The 20,422-nt window shown below is 40.5% G+C and overlaps 1 protein-coding gene across 4 annotated transcripts in view; it reads left to right on the forward strand.

Moving 5' to 3' along the window:
* The window catches only part of CRTC3 (CREB regulated transcription coactivator 3), a 262,889-nt gene that overhangs the window by 194,345 nt on the left and 48,122 nt on the right, over positions 1–20,422 (forward strand). For 2 of the 4 annotated variants that reach the window (XM_077473423.1, XM_077473424.1), the window contains 2 exons: positions 12,633–12,722; positions 19,867–19,902. In XM_077473423.1, the coding sequence (XP_077329549.1) occupies positions 12,633–12,722; positions 19,867–19,902 (126 nt within the window). The remainder of the gene's footprint in view (positions 1–12,632; positions 12,723–19,866; positions 19,903–20,422) is intronic. The other 2 variants (XM_077473425.1, XM_077473426.1) reach the window with 1 other exon arrangement.

Below are 20,422 nucleotides of genomic sequence, written 5' to 3' on the forward strand. Positions count from 1 at the left end.
GTACAGATTTCCCCTGATCATGAAATATTTACACTTCGACACAAAGAATTTGATGAAACTACTCATCCTGCACCAAAATTAAAGAAAATTTGGGAAGTATCTCAAAGGATTCTAAAGAATTTCCAATGGAGCCATGTGCCAGAAAGATATCCGCATAGATGAGTCTAATGGCCTACAAGGGTAGGCTCGTCTGGATACAACACATTGCATCAAAGAGCACGATTTGGCATAAAATCCTACAAGCTATGCGAATTGTTAACTGGCTACATTTGGAATTCAGTCATATACACTGGAAAAGGAACAGAATTCAGTCCAAAATACAAGAACTATGGAATGGCAACATCTTCCGTTCTTTCACTCACTGAGCCATTGCTAAATCAGGGCTATTTCGTAACAACCAACAACTTTATACGTTTCCTGAACTTTGAGTTTCTTCTGCAAAACAAAACAGATGCCCATGGAACTGTTAGGGCTAACCAGCGTGACATGCTGCCAATGTTTGGCAATAATAAGCTGAAGACTGGATAAATGGTTGCCTGGCAGATAGGCAAAGTGATGGCACTGCGATGGCGTGACCAGAAAGTGTTGTGCCTAATTAGTACAGTTCCTAATACCTCCGCTGTTATGGTATGTAAGAAAGGTGGGAAAGAAATCATGAAACCACAAGTAATAGACTACAATAACACCATGGGAGGTGTCGACAGAGGCGACCAAGCAGTGACATTCTGCCCAGCAATGAGGAAACGGCAAAAGTACTACAAGAAGATCCTCAGGCATCTTCTGTGACCAATGCTTGCGGAATGCCTACATTCTGTTTAAAAAAAAAAGAGTGACGGGCTTAATTTGGAAAGTTGCCAAACGTATCTTTGTGAACCACCAAACACCATCAATGGCTGTGAATAGATCTGGACATTATGCTTTTGGCGTTGTCAACCCGGAACGCCTGACTGGTCAGGGACTACATCCCACCAACTGAGAAAAAGTCGGCACCTACAAGGATGTGTGCAGTTTGTTGCTCGAAGCGAGATGACAGTGGAAAGAAAATCAGAAGGCAAATTGGGTTCTATTGTCCTGACTGCGACATCAGACTTTTGTGTGGTTACATGTTTCAAGATTTTTCATACCTGGGATGTATACTAAACCAATATGCAGTTCTAGTATTAGAGTGGCTAGTAATATTGCACCCTTGTTTGGACAAATGTCAGCGTTTTTGGTTTGATTACATTATTGAATTTAAAATTATTAGATCATTTTTTAGAATTATTTATTATATTATAATTTATGATTTAGTGTTTCAAACTTTATAATACCCGGGATGTCTACTAGACTCTTGTTTGGACAGATTTAAGTGAGTTATTACTAAGAATTACAGGCCTACAATATAAAACGCCAAATTTCTGTGCAAAACAATTGTACCGCTTAGACATTTAAAAATACTGACATTATCAGACCGCCAGGGAGGTTAAAATTGTTTTGTGCTTAATACTGCTTTAAGAGCAAATAAGAGCAAGTTCACCTTTCCCAGAAAATGGCCTATCCAATCAAGGAGCCCCATTAGCTATTGCAAAACCGTGCAGATTTGGAAAATGTTCATTCTTTATTATTGAACCCGTAGATCATTTGAAAAACAGTTGGCAATCCCAGGAAATGCTATAAGGTTTTTAAAATGAATGCAGGGTATGCATTAAGGTAAAAGGAGTTTTAACTTTATATCCACTTTAAGCAGTTGTTAAAAAGGAAGTAAAGTCCACTTTTTAACTTGTACCTACAAGTAAGCCTATAATGAGGCTTGCCTGTAGTTACAGTGAACATCCCCTAACCATGCACTGTTTGGAGATATTCGCACTTCATGTAGCTGGTGACCTCACTGGCACATGCACTCTGAAGGGGCAGCTGTACCTTCAGAGCTTTGTGCCGGTGCTCCCGTGCACATGCCTGAGAATGACATCATCGCGGTCCCAGTCCATTATAAAACTGGAGTCCAAAAACCCAGAAGGTGACGGAAGACCGGGTGAGGATGGAAGCGTTGTGGAGCTGTGACAGCGCTGCATTGGAGGTTTCCGTGTCCAGGTAAGTTTGTCGTAATGTGCTAGTATGTGGTGCATGCTTGCACATTATGACTTAAACCTGCAGGGGTGCCTGTTTCTTTTTTTATTTTACTGGCATTTTACTACCACTTTTTTTAAGGCATTTTTTTTAATGAAAAAAAACAAAACACGTTATACTTACCTGCTCTATGCTAAGGGCAATTGCACAGAGCGACTTTAAAAACAAATGGCCCCCAGGAGCCTGCAAATATGATTCTGGTGCAGTGTCCCTCACATTGAAAACGCACTATTTTCTAACTGCCACACCGAGGTGCCAGTTATTCTCGAGGCACCCCAAAAAGCACCACAATGCATGGTAGTATTAGTGTCATGCAATGTGGTGCTATGTGATTTGAAACCAAAACAGTGTTACTATTGTGCGTTGGGCAGCTCAGCGAAATTAATGGACGCACCTAAACGCACAAAAGTATGAGCGCACTTCGCACCTGCGTATGTGGGAAACTGGGGATGGAGCCTAACAGGTATAATGTGAGCTGTATATATCATTTTATATCTGGTGTTTTGTAGAGACCTGAAAATGATTTTAGCTCTGTAGAGGGAAATGACTGTTTAATGACTGTTTAATGATTGTGTATTGTGTAGGTCTCTCTTGCTGTACCTTTCACACGGGCCTCATCCATGTCTTACTCGGGCTGCTTTTCTGCACACATGGTGTCTTTTTATGTTTACTTTAAAGCTTAGGCCTTGTGACATTCATTCTTTATATGTTTACAGTCAAGCTAAAGCTTCCTTGTACGTTGTGGATTCTCTTTTGTAGCTCACAGCCAAATACATTTCATATGTCTAACATTTCTACCAGATGGTTTACCTTTCTTCAGCTTATTCCTTATGACTTTTGTTGTTTTACTTGTTAAACCTTTTTTTTTTGCTTTTGGACATGGAGATGTGTTGTGTTGTGTTGTATTTTATGTTAAACATACATTTGTATTACCGTATTTTTCGGACTATAAGGCGCACGTAAAAGCCTAAATTTTCTCATAAAATCGACCGTGCGCCTTATAATCCGGTGCGCCTTATATATGACCTTCGTGGAAAAAGCCACCCGGTCTCTTACCGTAAACTGACGTACCGTAAACCTCTCTCAGGTTGTTGGGGCAGCGGGTATACCGTAGAAAATGAACGAATGAATGCGCACACCTCCTGACTAAGATGGCCGTAATGCCCAATCCAAGCAGTGCAGCTTCGTGAGCATTACGGCCATCTTAGTCAGGAGGTGTGCGCATTCATTCGTTCATTTTCTACGGTATACCCGCTGCCCCAAAAATGGCTCCTGTTAAGAGACATGCTTACGAAGCGGATTTCAAACTGAAGGCTATCAGTCATGCAGTAGAGCATGGAAATAGAGTAGCTGCGAGAGAATTCAACATTAATGAATCAATGGTACGAAAGTGGAGGAAGCAAGAAGATGCCCTGCGCCAGGTAAAGAAGACCAAACTGAGTTTCCGAGGAAACAAAGCAAGATGGCCACGGTTGGAGGACAAAATTGAACAGTGGGTTATTGAACAGAGAACCGCAGGTAGAAGCGTCTCTACTGTCTCTATTCGACTCAAAGCAACAGCGATCGCACGCGACATGGAGATCAACGACTTTCGAGGAGGTCCCTCTTGGTGCTTCCGTTTCATGAAAAGGCGGAATCTCTCTATCCGCACAAGAACCACTATGTCACAGCAACTGCCAAAGGATTACGAAGAAAAGCTGGCCATTTTCCATACCTACTGCAAGAACAAGATCAATGAACAGAAAATCCGACCAGAGCACATCACCAACATGGACGAGGTCCCCCTTACCTTTGATATCCCTGTAAACCGTACTGTCGAGAGAACAGGGACCAGTACGGTATCTATACGCACTACAGGAAACGAAAAGTCATCCTTCACTGTAGTTCTCGGTTGCCAGGCTAATGGCCAGAAACTACCACCCATGGTAATTTTCAAGAGGAAGACTCTGCCAAAAGAAAAGTTTCCGGTTGGCATCATCATCAAGGCTAACCCGAAGGGCTGGATGGACGAGGAGAAGATGAGTGAGTGGCTGAGAGAGGTTTACGTCAAGAGACCGGGCGGCTTTTTCCACGAATCTCCATCCCTATTGGTCTGTGACTCCATGCGCGCCCATCTGACAGATACTGTCAAAGCCCAAGTGAAGAAAACTAATTCGGTGCTTGCCATCATTCCAGGTGGATTAACCAAAGAACTGCAGCCACTAGATATAGGTGTCAACAGGTCGTTTAAAGTTAAACTGCGAGCTGCGTGGGAGCATTGGATGACAGAAGGCGAACACACATTCACCAACACAGGGAGGCAACGCCGGGCGAGTTACGCCACTATCTGCCAGTGGATCGTGGATGCCTGGGCGAAGGTATCAGTCACCAGTGTAATCCGAGCTTTCAAGAAGTCCGGAATTATCACTGAACAGCTAAGTACCGGTACCGATGACAGCAACGAGCCTGACTCGGATACTGATGAGAATGATGAGAGGGATACGGGCGTGCTTGATGCCGAAATCGCCCAATTGTTAAACTCAGACACTGAAGATGAAGAATTTGATGGATTTGCGGGAGAAGAATAAAGTGAAAAAGTGAGTGTCTGGTTTTGTACGGTATTCACCGGTAACTGAACAGTGTTAATAGTTATTGAAGAATAAAGTGAAAAAATAATTGTCTGGTTTTGTATTTAATTGAACAGTGTTAAGAGTTATTGTTATAGACCATTTTATGGTTATTGCTAAAGAGTTGAATAAAATTTGACTTACAGTACCGCATCCGAGTTGTGTTTCATTAAATGCGCCTTATAATCCAGTGCGCCTTATAGTCCGATGCGCCTTATATATGGAAATATCCATTATATTAGCCGGTCGTTGCTAGTGCGCCTTATAATCCGGTGCGCCTTATCGTCCGAAAAATACGGTAACCACTTGAGCTCTGGAAGATTTTACCCCCTTCATGACTGACTAGGCTATTTTTTTCTATTTAGCACTGCGCTACTTTAATTGGTAATTGCGCAGTAATGCAACGCTGTTTGCAAATTACGTTTTATATATTTTTTTTTCACACAAATGGAGCTTTCTTTTGGTGGTATTGTAATCATCACTGGGTTTTTTATTTGTTATTATATTGAAGAAAATTTTTTTTTTTTCAAGAGAATATATATTTTTTTTACTTTCTGCTAGAAAAACAAACCTTTCCAATACAAAAAAAATAAATAAAAATCCAATTTCTTCATGAATTTAGGCCAAAATATATGCTGCTACATGTCTTTGGTAAAAAACAAAACAAAAAAACAACACCCAAGTGTATATTGATTGGTTTGTGTAAAGTTCTAGCATCCACAAACAATGGTATATACTCGGTTCGCACGAGTACTTGTGCAAATGCTCCGATGCCTAATCTGATACCTGGGCAGCCTCAGAGCTGTGCGGTGGTGGGGGAGTTGGAATCGCAATCTCCCTGTATAGCTTTCAATAAAGCAGCTGACAGCCGCTTCTCCTCCTCTCCCTCCTGCAGCTTTCAGCTGTTTTATTGAAAGCTATACAGCTCTTCCCAGAAGAGTTGAAGCTGTTATAGCTGCAAAGGGTGGGCCAACTCAATATTGAACCCTTCGGACCAAGACTGGGATACCATTAAAGTTCATCTGGGTTTAACCACTTAAGGACCAGGCCTCTTTTTCAGACTCGGTGTTTACATGTTTAAAACGTTTTTTTTTTTGCTAGAAAATTACTTGGAACCCATAAACGTTTTATATATTTTTTTCTAACACCCTAGAGAATAAAATGGCGGTCATTGCAATACTTTTTTTCACACCGTATTTGCGCAGCGGTCTTACAAGTGCACTTTTTTTTTTTTTAGAAAAAAATCACTTTTTTTAATAAAAAAAATAAATAAGACAACAGTAAAATTAGCCCAATATTTTTTTTATATTGTGAAAGATAATGTTACGCCGAGTAAATTGATACCCAACATGTCACGCTTTAAAATTGCGCCCGCTCGTGGAATGGCGTCAAACTTTTAGCCTCAAAAATCTCATAAGCGACATTTAAAAAATTCTACAGGTTGCATTTTTTTGCATTACAGAGGAGGTCTAGGGCTAGCATTATTGCTCTCGCTCTACCGATCGCGGTGATACCACATGCGCTCACTTCTGCGGCGAGCTCGTCGGGACTGGGTGTTTTAAAAAATGTTTTTTTTTATGTTTTTATTATTTTAATTGATTTTATTTATTTTTACACTGTTTTAAAAAAAAAAATGGATCACTTTTATTCCTATTACAAGGAATGTAAACATCCCTTGTAATAGAAAAAAGCATGGCAGGTCCTCTTAAATATGAGATCTGGGGTCAAAAAGTCCTCCGATCTCATATTTGAACTTAAATGCAATTAAAAAAAAAAATGTTCCTTTAAGAGGTATGGGCGGAAGGGACGTTTTGACGTCGCTTCCGCCCTCCTATGGTATAGAGACGAGTGGGGGCCATCTTGGCCTCACTTGTCTCTATACCCAGCACAGGAAAGGACCCGATCGCCTCCGCCGCTACCGACGGCTCCGGCAAGAGGCGGAGAGCGGCAGGAGGGGGGGTGGCACCTCTCCCATCGGCGAAAGCGGTGATCTCGTGGTGAACCCGCCGCAGAGACCACCGTTATCGCACACACGACCGGCGCCTGAGGAGATGGATATCTCGGTTGTGGCAGCAGCTGCTGCCGTTACCGAGATATCCCTCTTCAAAAAATGGACGTACATCGGCGTGCGCTGGTCGTAAAGGCAGACGTCCCAATACTTTTGATATTATAGTGTATATTGGAATTTATTATTTTTTTTTGTTATACTAGTAGTGGCAGTGATCTGTAATTTAGGCTTAGTTCACACCTATGCAGTATTTTTTTGTTTTCTGCAGTGCGTTTTAGCACATGCGATTTTACCGCAATTTGCATCTTGCATTTTCTTAGTTTGCCAATTCGTTGGGCAGATTAATGCAAGTTGTGTCAAAAATGCACTACATGCTTTTCCATTGAAGTCTATTGAACCAAAGAATCAAAAAAAAAGCACCATTTTGCGTTAAAAAAAAAAAAAAAAAAAAGGCAGTGGCAGAAAAAAGCATAGATGTGAACGTGTCCCATAGGAAACCATGTTAACTGAACTGTGGTGCGTTTTCTGCAAAAAAAATAAAAAATAGGTGGGAATTGGACTGTGATAGTGCAGCGAGCAATCTGGCACTAACGGACACTGACCTCACCAGTGACACTAATACAGTGAAAAGTGCTAATACTACACACTGTCCTAATGACACTGGCTGAGAAGGTGTTAACATCTTGGGGTAATCACGGGGTTAAGTGTGTGCCTAAGAAGTGTAATGTGTATTATGTGCTGCTTTTGCTAAAAATCCTTTTGTTCCTTCTCCCTGGACACAGCCAATCAGCAGGTTGCAGCCATGATTCATTCAGCAGGCTGGGACCTGCTCACAAAATCCTTCTCTGTCCAATCACAACGGGAACTGGTGGGGGGGGTGCGTAACTCAGGAGCACAGAGTGACGTACAGATACATTGCTGTGCCTGTAGGAGCCTCCCATCCACACTACAATGTGGGCGGCCGATCCTGAAGCAGTTCATTTAGTTAAGGGGCCCTTAGACTAGACGAAAAAATCGTTTGAACGCTCATTCGAAAAATTGTTCGGTAGATCTCACAATACAGCCATCATACAGTGACCAAACAAAATTGTTCAATGGGCATAAACAAAACGATTTATCGGTTGCGTTGTTCACTTAGAGTGAACAACATTTTGCACATGTGCATTCAAAATCGTACTTTCCTTACCCCACAAAAAACACTATAACCTTTTCAATTTTGTTTAACGAAGATTTTCCAAATTTCCCATTCAGATTTTCGGCTCTGAAAAGTTGTTTCACTCACAAATTGTTCGAAAATCAAACAAATGCTACAATTATAAGAATTTCATACTATTTTTCCTCTAGTGTATGGGCACCATTACATTCATTTATTTTCTGCTTTTTCTTCTCCTAATTAAAGCCTAGTGCTGGGCACAACAAAAATTCCCTTCCAGTGATGTTCCTTGGGGCCCCCTTGTCCTTGATTGGTGCCTTTTTAAACCCCCCCCCCCCTCTTTTTTTTTTTTTTTTTCCTCTCCTTATCGTCTGTTTTTATACTGTTCCCCACTTTCCTCTGAGATAATGATGATGTTCCCATGTCTCAATAGTTGTGATCAGTCCTCTGGCTGTAGTAATGCTCTTTGAATATATCTGTATACTCATCATGCTGGATGTTTTACTGGAATTTGGTATGTAAGCATTGTATGCTGTTCTGTTTATACCGTGTCAAAGATTTTTATTTTATTTTTTATCTTGTATAATGTCATATATTCTCCTTTTAAATAGAGCAATCCTGATTGTAAAAAAAATAGTTTGGCAAGGGCACCTCCCATTCACCCCGCGGTAGTAAATCCGTTCATTCAAAAGTAATATAATCAATAAATACCCCTCTTATTGCAAGAGATGTATATCCATGTGTTCCCGAATACATTACTGCTTAACTTATAATGCATGGCATCAACTGTTAGATTATACCATATGGGAACGACCAAGTAAATCATATACCGTATATACTCGAGTATAGGTCGATCCGAATATAAGCCGAGGCCCCTAATTTACCACAAAAAAACTGGGAAAACGTATTGACTCGTGTATAAGCCGAGGGTGAGACATGCAGCAGCTACAGCTTAAAAGAGTGGAAAAGAGGGTCAACAATGCCCATCTGCAGCTGCATACCTCCCTGTGTCCCTCCCTGTGTCCCTCCCTGTGTCCCTCCCTGTGTCCATTGCAGCCTACCTGTGTCAATCTGCAGCCTCTTTGTCCTTCTGCAGCCTCTGTGTGCCATTTTGCACCGATCTGCATGTATAAAAAACATACGGCGGCCATTCCACTTTTCAAAAGCCGCGCCTCTCTGTCTGTGATGGGCGGAACACTCAATTTCCCAGCAGTCAGTGTTCCGCCTATCACGGACATCCTCGTCCGTAGTATGAGGATGGGCGGATGTCCGTGATAGGCGGAACACTGACTGCTGGGAAATTGAGTGTTCCGCCTATCACAGACAGGGAGGCGCGGCCTTTGAATAGTGGAATGGCTGCCGTCTGTCTGCACGACACGCAGATCAGGTAGGCAGACGGCGGTGACTCGAGTATAAGCCGAGGGGGGCACTTTCAGCCTAAAAAAAGAGGCTGAAAATCTCAGCTTATACTCGAGTATATACGGTACATTTATATGATTTACTTGATGGTTGTTACTAGAGCTGCACAATTCTGGCCAAAATGAGAATCACAATTTTTTTGCTTAGAATAAGGCCCCTTTCACACGGACGGATATAATGATGCTTTTAGCTGCGGATTTTCTAGTTTTCTACCGCAGCTAAAAGCACACAATGCTTTCCTATGGCCCCATTCACACACAGCGTTTAGCCGCGATTTCGTTACATGCGGTTCGGTGCGAATAGAAAAAATAGAATTGAATGCGTCCAGGTGCGATGTAGCGCAGCTATATGCACATAACCGCAGGTAATCGCAGTCTTTTTGTGTCAACTGCGGATAGCAGCGTGAGAAGGGATTCAAGGGACCAAAAAAGAAATTAAAAAAAAAAGGGTTGCTATGGGAACGGCTATATTAGATAACTGCGGCTGAACGCAACTGCACAGAAACGCACGTAAACGCAGGTAATTGCACTGTACAAATGCAGCTGATCGCTGTGCCTGGAGTCTTGAATTTCACAGAAAAAATAAACATGCTAAACTGCGGCAGAACAGCCGTCCGTGTGAAAGGGGCCTTAAAAGATCACGATTCTCACTGCGTAAAATCTTTCACATTATAAAAAAAAAAAAGAAAGTAACTTTACTGGTTAGTTTTCGTTTTTTTTTTTGTTTTGTTTTTTAATTCATTAAAGTAATTTAAAAAAAAATGCATTTGAAAGACAACCACCATTTTATTCTCTAGAGTGTCTACTAAAAATATATATATTTTTAGTGTTATATTTAAGTGTTTTACTGATCCAAGTTGTATACTGCTGCAGAATTTTTTTTTTCTTCTTGACCTATGTTATTTACTCTGTATGATATGCTAAACTGTGTGCCTTACAGATTTTTTTATTTTTTATTTTTTTTAGTTGGAGATGCACAGTAATGTTCACAATGCGATATTTTTTCGGTGCACACTGATTTTATGTCTATTTTTCAGGAATAATATGGTTATGACATGTGTCTTGTTGCTCTGTACTGCTGTGCACACTGCTGATGCGTTCATTCTGTAGCATGAAGTATGTTCCCTTTTCATATAATGCATAGTTATGATGCCGTCGCTCTGCAGCTGTGATATTAGGTTGCACCAGCCGGTATTGCTGCAGAGAGAACCTGAGCCAAAACTCTCTAGATCAGTGTAGGGCCATACAGAGCGTACCCAAGGCAGCGGACATCCAGTTCTTCGCAATCCTGTATAGGCCGGGATAATGTGTGAGTCATAGTGCTGCTTGCCAGTTTGTCCTGGAAATAATAAATTCCTGTTAGGATAATAGAGCAGTGAAAGTCCCTTGTAGATTATGTAAATACAGTAAACACACCAGGAAGCTTTAAGAATATCCATATTTTCACTTGCGGTTTGCATAAGGCAATCTGGTGATCTCCCTCTAGTGTTGACTTGTTGAACTGCAGGAACCAATGCATTCAGTTTAGAGAAGTTCATGTGACTTGATTATTTTTGCACTTTTTTGCTGATGCAGAAATTGTTGAAAGGTACGGTATATCCAGGCTTTGTGGTTTTACTTGCAGGGTCACTTTAAAAAAAAAAATAAATAAAAACTATCACAGGCAGAACTGATCAGAAATTTCATGAGGGTGTAGACAACGGTGCCTGTGTTTTGCCAAATATCTCCTAAACCGTGTAGGTTTAGGAGATATTTCTTGGACCTACAGGTAAGCCTTAATCTAGGCTTACCTGTAGGTTAAAGTGGTTTGCAAGGTTTTACAACCACTTTAAAGGGGTTGTAAAGGTAAATGTTTTTTCACCTTAATGCATTCTATGTGACAGTGACATATTCTGACAGTGCCGGCCGTTGATTGGCTGGAGTGGATGGATTGAAAGCAGCGCAGCCATTGGCTCACGCTGCTATCAATCACATTCAATGACGCGGTGCGTCGGGGGGTGGGGCCGAGTGATACAATGAGTAGCTACAGTCGCCAGCTGTATCACGGGAACGCGCTCGCAAGCACTCCACACCATGCGAGGGAGCTTGCATGAAGTTGTGTAATCCTTGCGGGAGGGAGCCGAGACAGCCGCCGAGGGACCCCAGAAGAGCAGGTTCGGAGCCACTCTGTGCAAAACGAGCTGCACAGTGGAGGTAAGTATAACATGTTTGTTATTTAAAAAAAAAAATGCCTTTAGTGATCCTTTAATCCTCTGCATTGTGTTTGATCCTGTCTTATCTGATCCTCCCCTTCTTTTACTGTCCCCAATTCTTCTGCTTTTAGTACAGAGCCTTAGAGGTACTCTCTACTTGCCTGGTTCAGTGTGTATAGAGCGAAAAAAGTGCTCTGGTCTTTGGGCAGCTGAATGTTCCGGGGCTTAAGTGGTTAAAGAGGAACTGCAGTCTGCTTACATAAGTTGTAATAAAAACATCTTTGCCGTTCTGAAGCTTCCCTCCAATCACTTTACATATTTTATATATACTGTGATTCTGTACTTGCCAAATATGCTGCAGAAATCTCCCTACACAGTCTGGTTGCAGCCATTTTACCTGTGGGCAGCTGAAGCTGCTGCCTGTTCACTTCCTGGATTTACACAGACACACAGAGGTACGCCTCCAGCTCTGTAGCCCTGCAGCTCTCATTGGCCCTCTTTTGACCCCGCCAACCTTCCTGCAAACTCTCACAAGAGTGAGAGAGCTGTGCATGATGTCATGAGCCTAGGCTAATGACCAGACAAGAAAAAGGGGCTGTATAAGGTATTTACTGGCAGGAAAAAATTTTTTTTACTATCCAAAGTTAAAACAACAACAAGGGCAGAAGATTTAATAGATGGAAAGTTGAAAAAATGGCTGAAGGTCAATTTAATGACAGGCTGGGAGGAGCCATCGCTGTTTACATGTATCCGCAAAACCAGCAGCTAGTCGCTGCTAAGGATGGATGAGTGACCTTGGATACATCTTCATCCAGCGTCTGTCCCCATCGCTAATCACAGGTACTGCTGGTTGTGTGGAATACATAAGACGACGCACCACCATCATCCAACACATGAACAAATTCTCATGCAACATTTCTATTTACGGGGTGCGTAATACACCAAATAAGCGTGCATATGGAAATCAGTGTATTTTGCTCTGTGCACCAGTCTTTAATTGACCCCTTTATTTGTATTGGAGCCAGGCAAATGGAGACATGATAATATTTTAAACAATATACTGTATTAGAGATGAAAAAATTCAGATAACAGTGAGATCTAAAGTTGGATTCACACCTATGCATTTTTAATGCTTTTTACATTTTGCAGATTTGCACAACAGTCCATTTAACCACTTCCCGACCGGCGCACAACGATGTACGTCGGCAGAATGGCACGGGCAGGCAGATTGGTGTACAGGTACGTCCATTTGTAATTGCCACCCTGCCATCGCGTGCGCGGCGGTGGAGCGCCGGTCGGGACCCCCGTGAGTCAGGTCGCGATCGTCTCACGGGGAGATGCCGATGTAAACAGTATCTCCCCATTCTGTCTAGCAACAAGTGACACTGATCTCTGTTCTCTGTGATTGGAGCAGAGATAAGTGCTCACTAACATACAGCCCAGCCCCCCACAATTAGTAACACGCCCCTAGGACACAATTAACCCCTACACTGCCACCTCTGGTTAACCCCTTCACTGCCAGTGTCATTTACACAGGAATCAGTGCATTTGTATAGCAGTGATTGCTGTGTAAATGACGTGTCCAAAATGTCCGATGTGTCCGCCATAATGTCGCAGTCACAATAAAAATTGCTGATCGCTGCCATTACTAGTAAAAAAAAAAGTAATAAAAACACCATAAAACTATCCCCTATGTTGTAAACTCTATATATTTTGCACAAACCAATCAATAATCGCTTATTGCGATTTTTTTTATTATTTTTTTTTTTTACCAAAAATATGTAGAAGAATACGTATCGGCCTAAACTGAGGGAAAAAAATGTTTTTTTATATATTTTTGGGGGATATTTATTATAGCAAAAAGTAAAAAATAATGGGTTGTTTTTTTTTCAAAATTGCCGCTAAATTTTTGTTTATAGCGCAAAAAATAAAAAAACGCAGGGGTGATCAAATACCACCAAAAGAAAGCTCTTTTTGTGGGAAAAAAAGGACCTCAATTTTGTTTGGGAGCCAAGTCGCACAACCACGCAATTGTCAGTTAAAGCGACGTAGTGCCGAATCGCAAAAAGTGGTCTGGTCTTAAGCCAGCAAAATGGTCCGGTCTGAAAGTGTTTAACGTGGATGCCTATGGAACACGTTCTGTAGTACAAATCTGCATATTGCAAAAAGCACTACAAATGCAGAAGTGTGAATCAGGCCTAAAACATGGGCTAAATACAGACAATAAATACATATAAAATTGGTCATCTGTGTTTTAGAGGTGGATTTCATGTCTGTGTTCATCCTTTTTATTTTATATCATAATTTGCATTGTTTGTATGTATGGGGCTTTGTGCTAGACAGGTATTTTTATGTTTGCATAGATGCTGCTTTTCTTGTCTTGTTTTATATACTATGATCAGGATCATTCCTGGTCTGACATATATAAGCCACCTATGTTCTGTTCCATCTCTTCTAATGAAGATATTGTGTTCTCATTAATTGCCCCTAGAGCCTATAGTAGTTGTGCTGTTGCTTCCTGTGCACAGTCCCCAGGCTCCCTAGTGGATCAGATTGTCTCTCTGAGAATAATCTCATGTGTGTAACTTGCTTCCTCCACTGCCAGGTTGCTAAGTAATTAAAAGGAAACGCCAGATTTTTTTTCTCAGAAATTGTAGAAAAAGCTTAGAACCTCTGTCTGGTTTTTATTGCAGATCTAGTGATACAACAGGAAGTAAACTGTCTCAACAGGGATGCAGATAGTAAAGTTAAGATACACTAGCAGATATTGGCAGTACATTGATGATTTGACAAATGTCAGTTGCAGGTTCAAACTTTAGTTTTCTTTTAACATTCAATTTTGGAATGAATGGACTTTCTCAAGCAAAAACCATACTCACTGTTAAGCCCCATACACACTGTCAGATATTCTGCTGATTTTTGTCTTCAGATTTACCAAAACCATGTAGTGCCTGTCTGATTTGCATACACATTGAAACTCCTAAGGTTTGACCTCATATTATATGATCTTGGTAAATCTGAAGGAAAAAATCAGCAGAAAATCTGATAGTGTGTATGGGGTTTAAGAAATTCATTGATTCTGAACATAATTTCCATTCTGCTTCTTCCAAATTTCTCATCACTGCGGTCAAAAATGAATGTTGTTTTCACCCCACCAACAATAAGAAAATCGAGTGAATATTCTTAAAGGGGTTGTAAAGGTTAGTTTTTTTTTTTTTTTTTCAAAATAGGTTCCTTTAAGCTAGTGCATTGTTGGTTCGCTTACCTTTTCCTTCGATTTCCCTTCTAAATGTTTTTTTTCTTTGTTTTCTTTGTCTGAATTTCTCACTTCCTGTTCCTCCTCAGTAAGCTGTTCTGGCTGACTAACCACCGCTCGGATGATGGTGTGAAGTTTACTGAGGAGAAACAGGAAGTGAGAAATTCAGACAAAGTAAAAAAACATTTAAGAGGGAAATCGAAGGAAGAGTTAAGTGAACCAACAATGCACTAGCTTAAAGGAACCTATTTAGAAAATAAAGAACGAACCTTTACAACGCCTTTAATTTCTAGCAAAATTTTACTAGTGTATAGCGAGCTTAAAGTATTTGTAAACCTTTCCATATACCCAGTGAAGTGACTGGCCTCAGGTGATACAGAGATTAACCAAATCCTCCTCTATAAGCTGTACCTGTTTATCTGCAGCGCTCTCTCCTCTAGAGCCTACCTAAAGCACACATTTTACACAGCATTTCTCAGCTCAAGGAGCCAGGGATCTGATATCCCACTTTACACAGTAGAGAGCTGAGTGTAATCTGAGACCAAAGTGGAGGGAAAGGGCACACCCCCTCAACAGTCTGAGGCTGCATTCACACCTGTGTAGTGTCTTTGAGCATTTTTCCAGCTCTTTTTTGTGCATTTTATGTGCAATTTTGGCACGTTTTTAATGCGTGACTTGCACTAGTTTTGGAGTTTTTGGCGGTTATTTTAATTAGCCAACAGATTAAGCTATTCTCTGTTGCAATATTTGTTGCTAGGTATTTCAGCTTTTTTAGCTTTTCAGTTTTATTTTTTCATTATTATTTGCTTATTCTTTTTTTTTTCGTTAGGGTAAGGGGTTAGCATTAAAGAGGAGGGCCAGTTTTAAAAAAAAAAAAAAAAAAAAAAAGTCAGCAGCTGCAAACACTGCAGCTGCTGACTTAATAAAATCACTTACCTGTCCAGGGCGCCCGCGATGTCAGCCGCCAGAGGCCGAGCCGTCCCTCGGCTCTCGGGTCCCGGCGCCGCCATTCCCTGTAAGGGAAACAGGCAGTGGAGCCTTACGGCTTCACTGCCCGTTTCCTACTGCGCATGCGCGAGTCCCGGAACTACTGCGCATGCGCGAGTCCCGCAGCGCTTTCTGAATGGAGCGCGCTGTGTTCTGGAACACACAGTTCCCAGAACACAGCGCGACCCATTACCCAGAAGACGCCGCGACGAAGACAGAAGACAGAAGATCTCCGCGGAGGAGGAAGAGGAAGATTAGGATAAAGTGCCTAGCAACAGGCATTTCTGGTAAGTAAAAAAATAAATTTTTTCTCATTTTATTTTTTTTAGATTTTTTTGTCATTTTTAACATTTTTTGGTTTTCAGGGTGGCCCTCCACTTTAAGGTTAAGTTAGGATTAGGAATTGAGGTTAAGGTTAGGATTAGGGGTTATTTACTATTACTTGGTATTAATTGAATTTATTTATGATTATTTTTATTTGTATATTTATATTATTCATTGAATTCATTAATTATTAGTATTACTATTAGTAGTTGTATTGACACCTTAACCCTAACAAAAATAAATAACCCTATGTCAGAAAGCTAGTTCAGCTAATACTAATTCTCATACAGCTAATGCAAATTCTTCTACAGCTAATGCTAATTTGTGTGCGACTACTGCTCATTCCCTAATGCTCATTGGCTAAAACTAATTCTTATTATTTAGACCTTACAATTTGCATTAGCTGTATGAGAATTAGTATTAGCTTCAGCTTCCCGAGGGTTATTTTTTGTTAGTGTTAAAGTGGTTGTAAAACCTTACAGACCACTTTGACCTACAGGTAAGCCTAGATTAAGGCTTACCTGTAGGTCATGAAATATCTCCTAAACCTACACGGTTTAGGAGATATTTGCAGAAAGACAGGCACTGCAGGCGCACTGAGCATGCCGCTGCTAACGGCGATATGCCGTGAGTGGCGGCTCCCGTGCGAATGCGCAGGAGTGACGTCATCGCTGCTCTGGCGCTGTGAGTGGCCGTAGCAGCGATACCCGGTGACATCGCTGGCTCCTGTGTCAGGTAAGTGATGCATAGTAGCCCATTATGCTTTACCTTTGCAGGGAGACAAAGGAAGTAAACCCATCAAGGTTTACTTCCTCTTTAAGGTGATACTACTACCATTATTACTATTACTACTATTATTATTACTAATACTACTTTTTCTTTTGTCTTGAGTGTTTTATTATAATTTTATATTCTTAGGTTAGGGGTTAATTATCATTTATGTATTATATATTGATTTATATATGTTGATTTTTAGCTATTTGTGAATTTAGTTTACATTTATTCATATATTTTTGCTATTTTATGTTTTACAATTGTTAGTTTTAGCAGAAAATCACACGCGACAAAATGCGCACGAATAGCGTGTTTCTATGGGAATAAAAATGCTCAAATCTGCCCGATTCGAGCAACAAAAAAAACGTCAGAACTTTTTTGAGCTTCAGGTGTTTTGCTTCAAGTGACTTGGAGTGGAGATGTGAATCATCTTCATAGAGAATTATTGATCTTTTCTCCTCCAGCGTTTTGGAGCTTCAAGCTCAGACGCTGAGGTGTGAATGGGGGCCTTATAGGTAAACATGACAGCTGAGGATGCCGATCACTTGCTGTGTGGTAGATGGGGGGGGGAGCCATCTCCCGGGGCTAACTGGTGTCCACATAGACCAGTGATGGCGAACCTTGGCACCCCATATGTTTTGAAACTACATTTCCCATGATGCTCAACTACACTGCAGAGTGCATGGGAATAATGGGAAATGTAGTTCCGAAACATCTGGGGTGCCAAGGTTCGCCATCACTGGCATAGACTGTCAGAAGGGACTCGTGCAGATAGCAGAGGAAAGAGAGAGGAGACAAAAGTCATACTAGGTGCTTTGGATCAAGGCTAGTACACACTATAGAAGGACATGCTTTGTTTATTTTTAATTTCAAAGGTTTGCAACCACTTTAACAGAAACCTTACCAAGGGTCCAGCCCTTTTCTGTTCTGTTAATAAAAGTGGTTTTACTGCAGTCTTTCCCCATTGGAGAGACTCTTAATTTCCTGTCCCTGTGATGTAACAGTAAGCAAAGGGAAATCCCCTCTAACTGGGACACAGGTAGATACAGAATTTCTAATTCAGTTCTATTGAAAACAAATACAATTTTGGCTAGAACTTTATTTTAAATGGTAAAAAAAAAACCCCAGAAGAGCCTTCTACTAGCACAGTTCAATACTTATAGATGGCAAGTGCTGGCATGTACAGCCCTTAGTGAACATGTTTAACACCAGTGGATACGTGGTCTTCAGTTTAGGTTGGTGTACGAGAGTTCTATGCTTACCAACATCAGAAATTTGTAAGGATAGGTGTGCATACAAAACATTTTACTTTAGATGTTTAGCTTCAATGCCCTTTAAGCCTCATTCACTCAGAATGAGTCAGGTTCCGCGGCTCTCCCATCCCATTAGAGGCCAGAGTGACCAGCCAACGCTGGCCGAAAACCATAACGAAGCCACAATCTGCTTCGATCGGGTCTCGGATCTAGTAACCCAGAAGCAATGTAGTGATATCACTTCTAGTTTACTCAGCTGCCCATGGCGCTAATTTAAAAAAAAGTCTCTATTATTCCAAAATGCAGATTTTTGGAGATTTGAGTACATTGAAGTGCAAAGGAGGGGTTTTGGGTCTTCTAGACCCTAGATCCCTCCATAAAGTATACCTGTCACTGGCTCTTACTGTCGCAAGGGATGTGTACATTCCCTATGAAAGCAATAAAAATTATGAGAAGTTTTTTTTTTTTTTTTTGAGACCATGTAAAAATGTAAAATAAATAAAGAAAATTTTTTTAAAGCGCCCCATCCCTCCATGCTCGCGCACAGAAGCACGCACATAAGTAAACAGGTCTTGCCGCGATCGTCAGAATGAGAGCAATAATTTTAGCACTAGACCGCCTCTGTACCTTTAAACTGGTAACTTGTAGACGTTTTTAAATCGTCGACTATGGAGATTTTTTAAATACCGTAGTTTGTTGCCATTCCATGAGTGTGCGCAACCTCAAAGAATGGCATGTTCGGTATCCCATCTTTCACATTCTACAAAAAAATTGGTCTAACTTTACTGTTTTTTATTTTTTATTTTTTTTTATTCATGAAAGTGTATTTTTTTCAAAAAAGTTGCATTTGAAAGACTGCTGCGCATATACCATACTACATAAAATATTGTAACAATTGCCATTTTATTCTTTCGGGTCTCTGGTAAAAAAAAAAATATATATATATTTGTTGCTTAAAAATCTGTATTTTTTTTGCTAGACACACACACACACACACACACACACACACACACACACACACACACACACACACACACACACACACACACACACACACACACACACACACACACACACACACACACACACACACACACACACACACACACACACAATGTGTGTGTGTATATATATATATATATATATATATATATATATATAGTGTATGTATGTGTTCCAAATCATTTTCTAGCAAAAAAATACAGATTTTTAAGCAACAAATGTCAGAAAAAGGCTTAGGCATGAAAGGGTTAATAACCTCTGAATGGTTAGTGTGATCAGGTATAGATTCCCAACATCTTGTGTATGGGACCTTTTTTTTCATTTATTTATTGAAACCATGGACTCACATTTTTTGGTTTAATTATTTCACTCTGTGAAAAACAATTGTTTTATAATTGATACTATCAATGAGCATGGACACCTAGGATAACATGCTGGGAAGTTTATTGCCTGCAGAAAAAGAAGCCAAAAACAGCCGCTGTAAAAACATCCAGTGTGCATGAGGCTTTAAAACTATAGCATGAATAAAAGGTATAAGACGGCAGGTACATTTCAGGTGTTTTTTTTTGCCAATTAGCTGTCTTTGTAAAAGAATTAATGAATATAAATAAATGTGTGTGTGTGTGTATATGTGTGTGTGTGTGTGTGTGTGTGTATATATATATATATATATATATATATATATATATATATATATATATATATATATAGTGTATGTATATAACATTTCATTTTATTGTTTTAAGAACATTGTAGTAATTTTTTACTCTTGTTTTTTTTGTTGCAGTAAATTTACAGGATGGGGAAATGGACAACTTTGAAGGTAAAGATATGATGCCTGCTCTTTTTATTTTGTGATCTAATGAGCGATCTATAATGCTGGCACTATTGCTTGCCCGAATGAACAACTAGCATCTTTATTTGTTATTTAGTGTGAAGTCATAATAATAAAAAAATATATACGGTATATATTTCACATGAATAAAAGTATAAAGTGAAACACATCACCAATTTTAAAACTGCTGTTACATATTAATCTAGCCTACTGCAGCAGAAACACGGGATAGTTAAGCGGCTCATACGTGAAGTAAATTATATCTAAAGAACCAGCTGGAATTCACACCATGGATGGCCCTTTCAGCCTCATCCCCTCCATCTACTGAACAAGTCTTGACCAAACAGCACCAGCATGCCATGAGTTGCAAGAACTTGTGTCTTTCGCATGAAGGGGTCTGACCAGGTCTGCCTATTCACCCCTATGGATCTGTGTCTGCCTACCTCCGTTCTGCTAAAAGAGCGGATCCCTCCACCTCTATCTAGACAGATCAGATCGGAGGGCAGTT

This window comes from Lithobates pipiens, unplaced genomic scaffold (genome assembly GCF_037356315.1).
Source record: "Lithobates pipiens isolate NorthernLeopardFrog02 unplaced genomic scaffold, aLitPip1_a1.2 Scaffold_8, whole genome shotgun sequence".
Classification (NCBI taxonomy): Eukaryota; Metazoa; Chordata; class Amphibia; order Anura; family Ranidae; genus Lithobates; species Lithobates pipiens.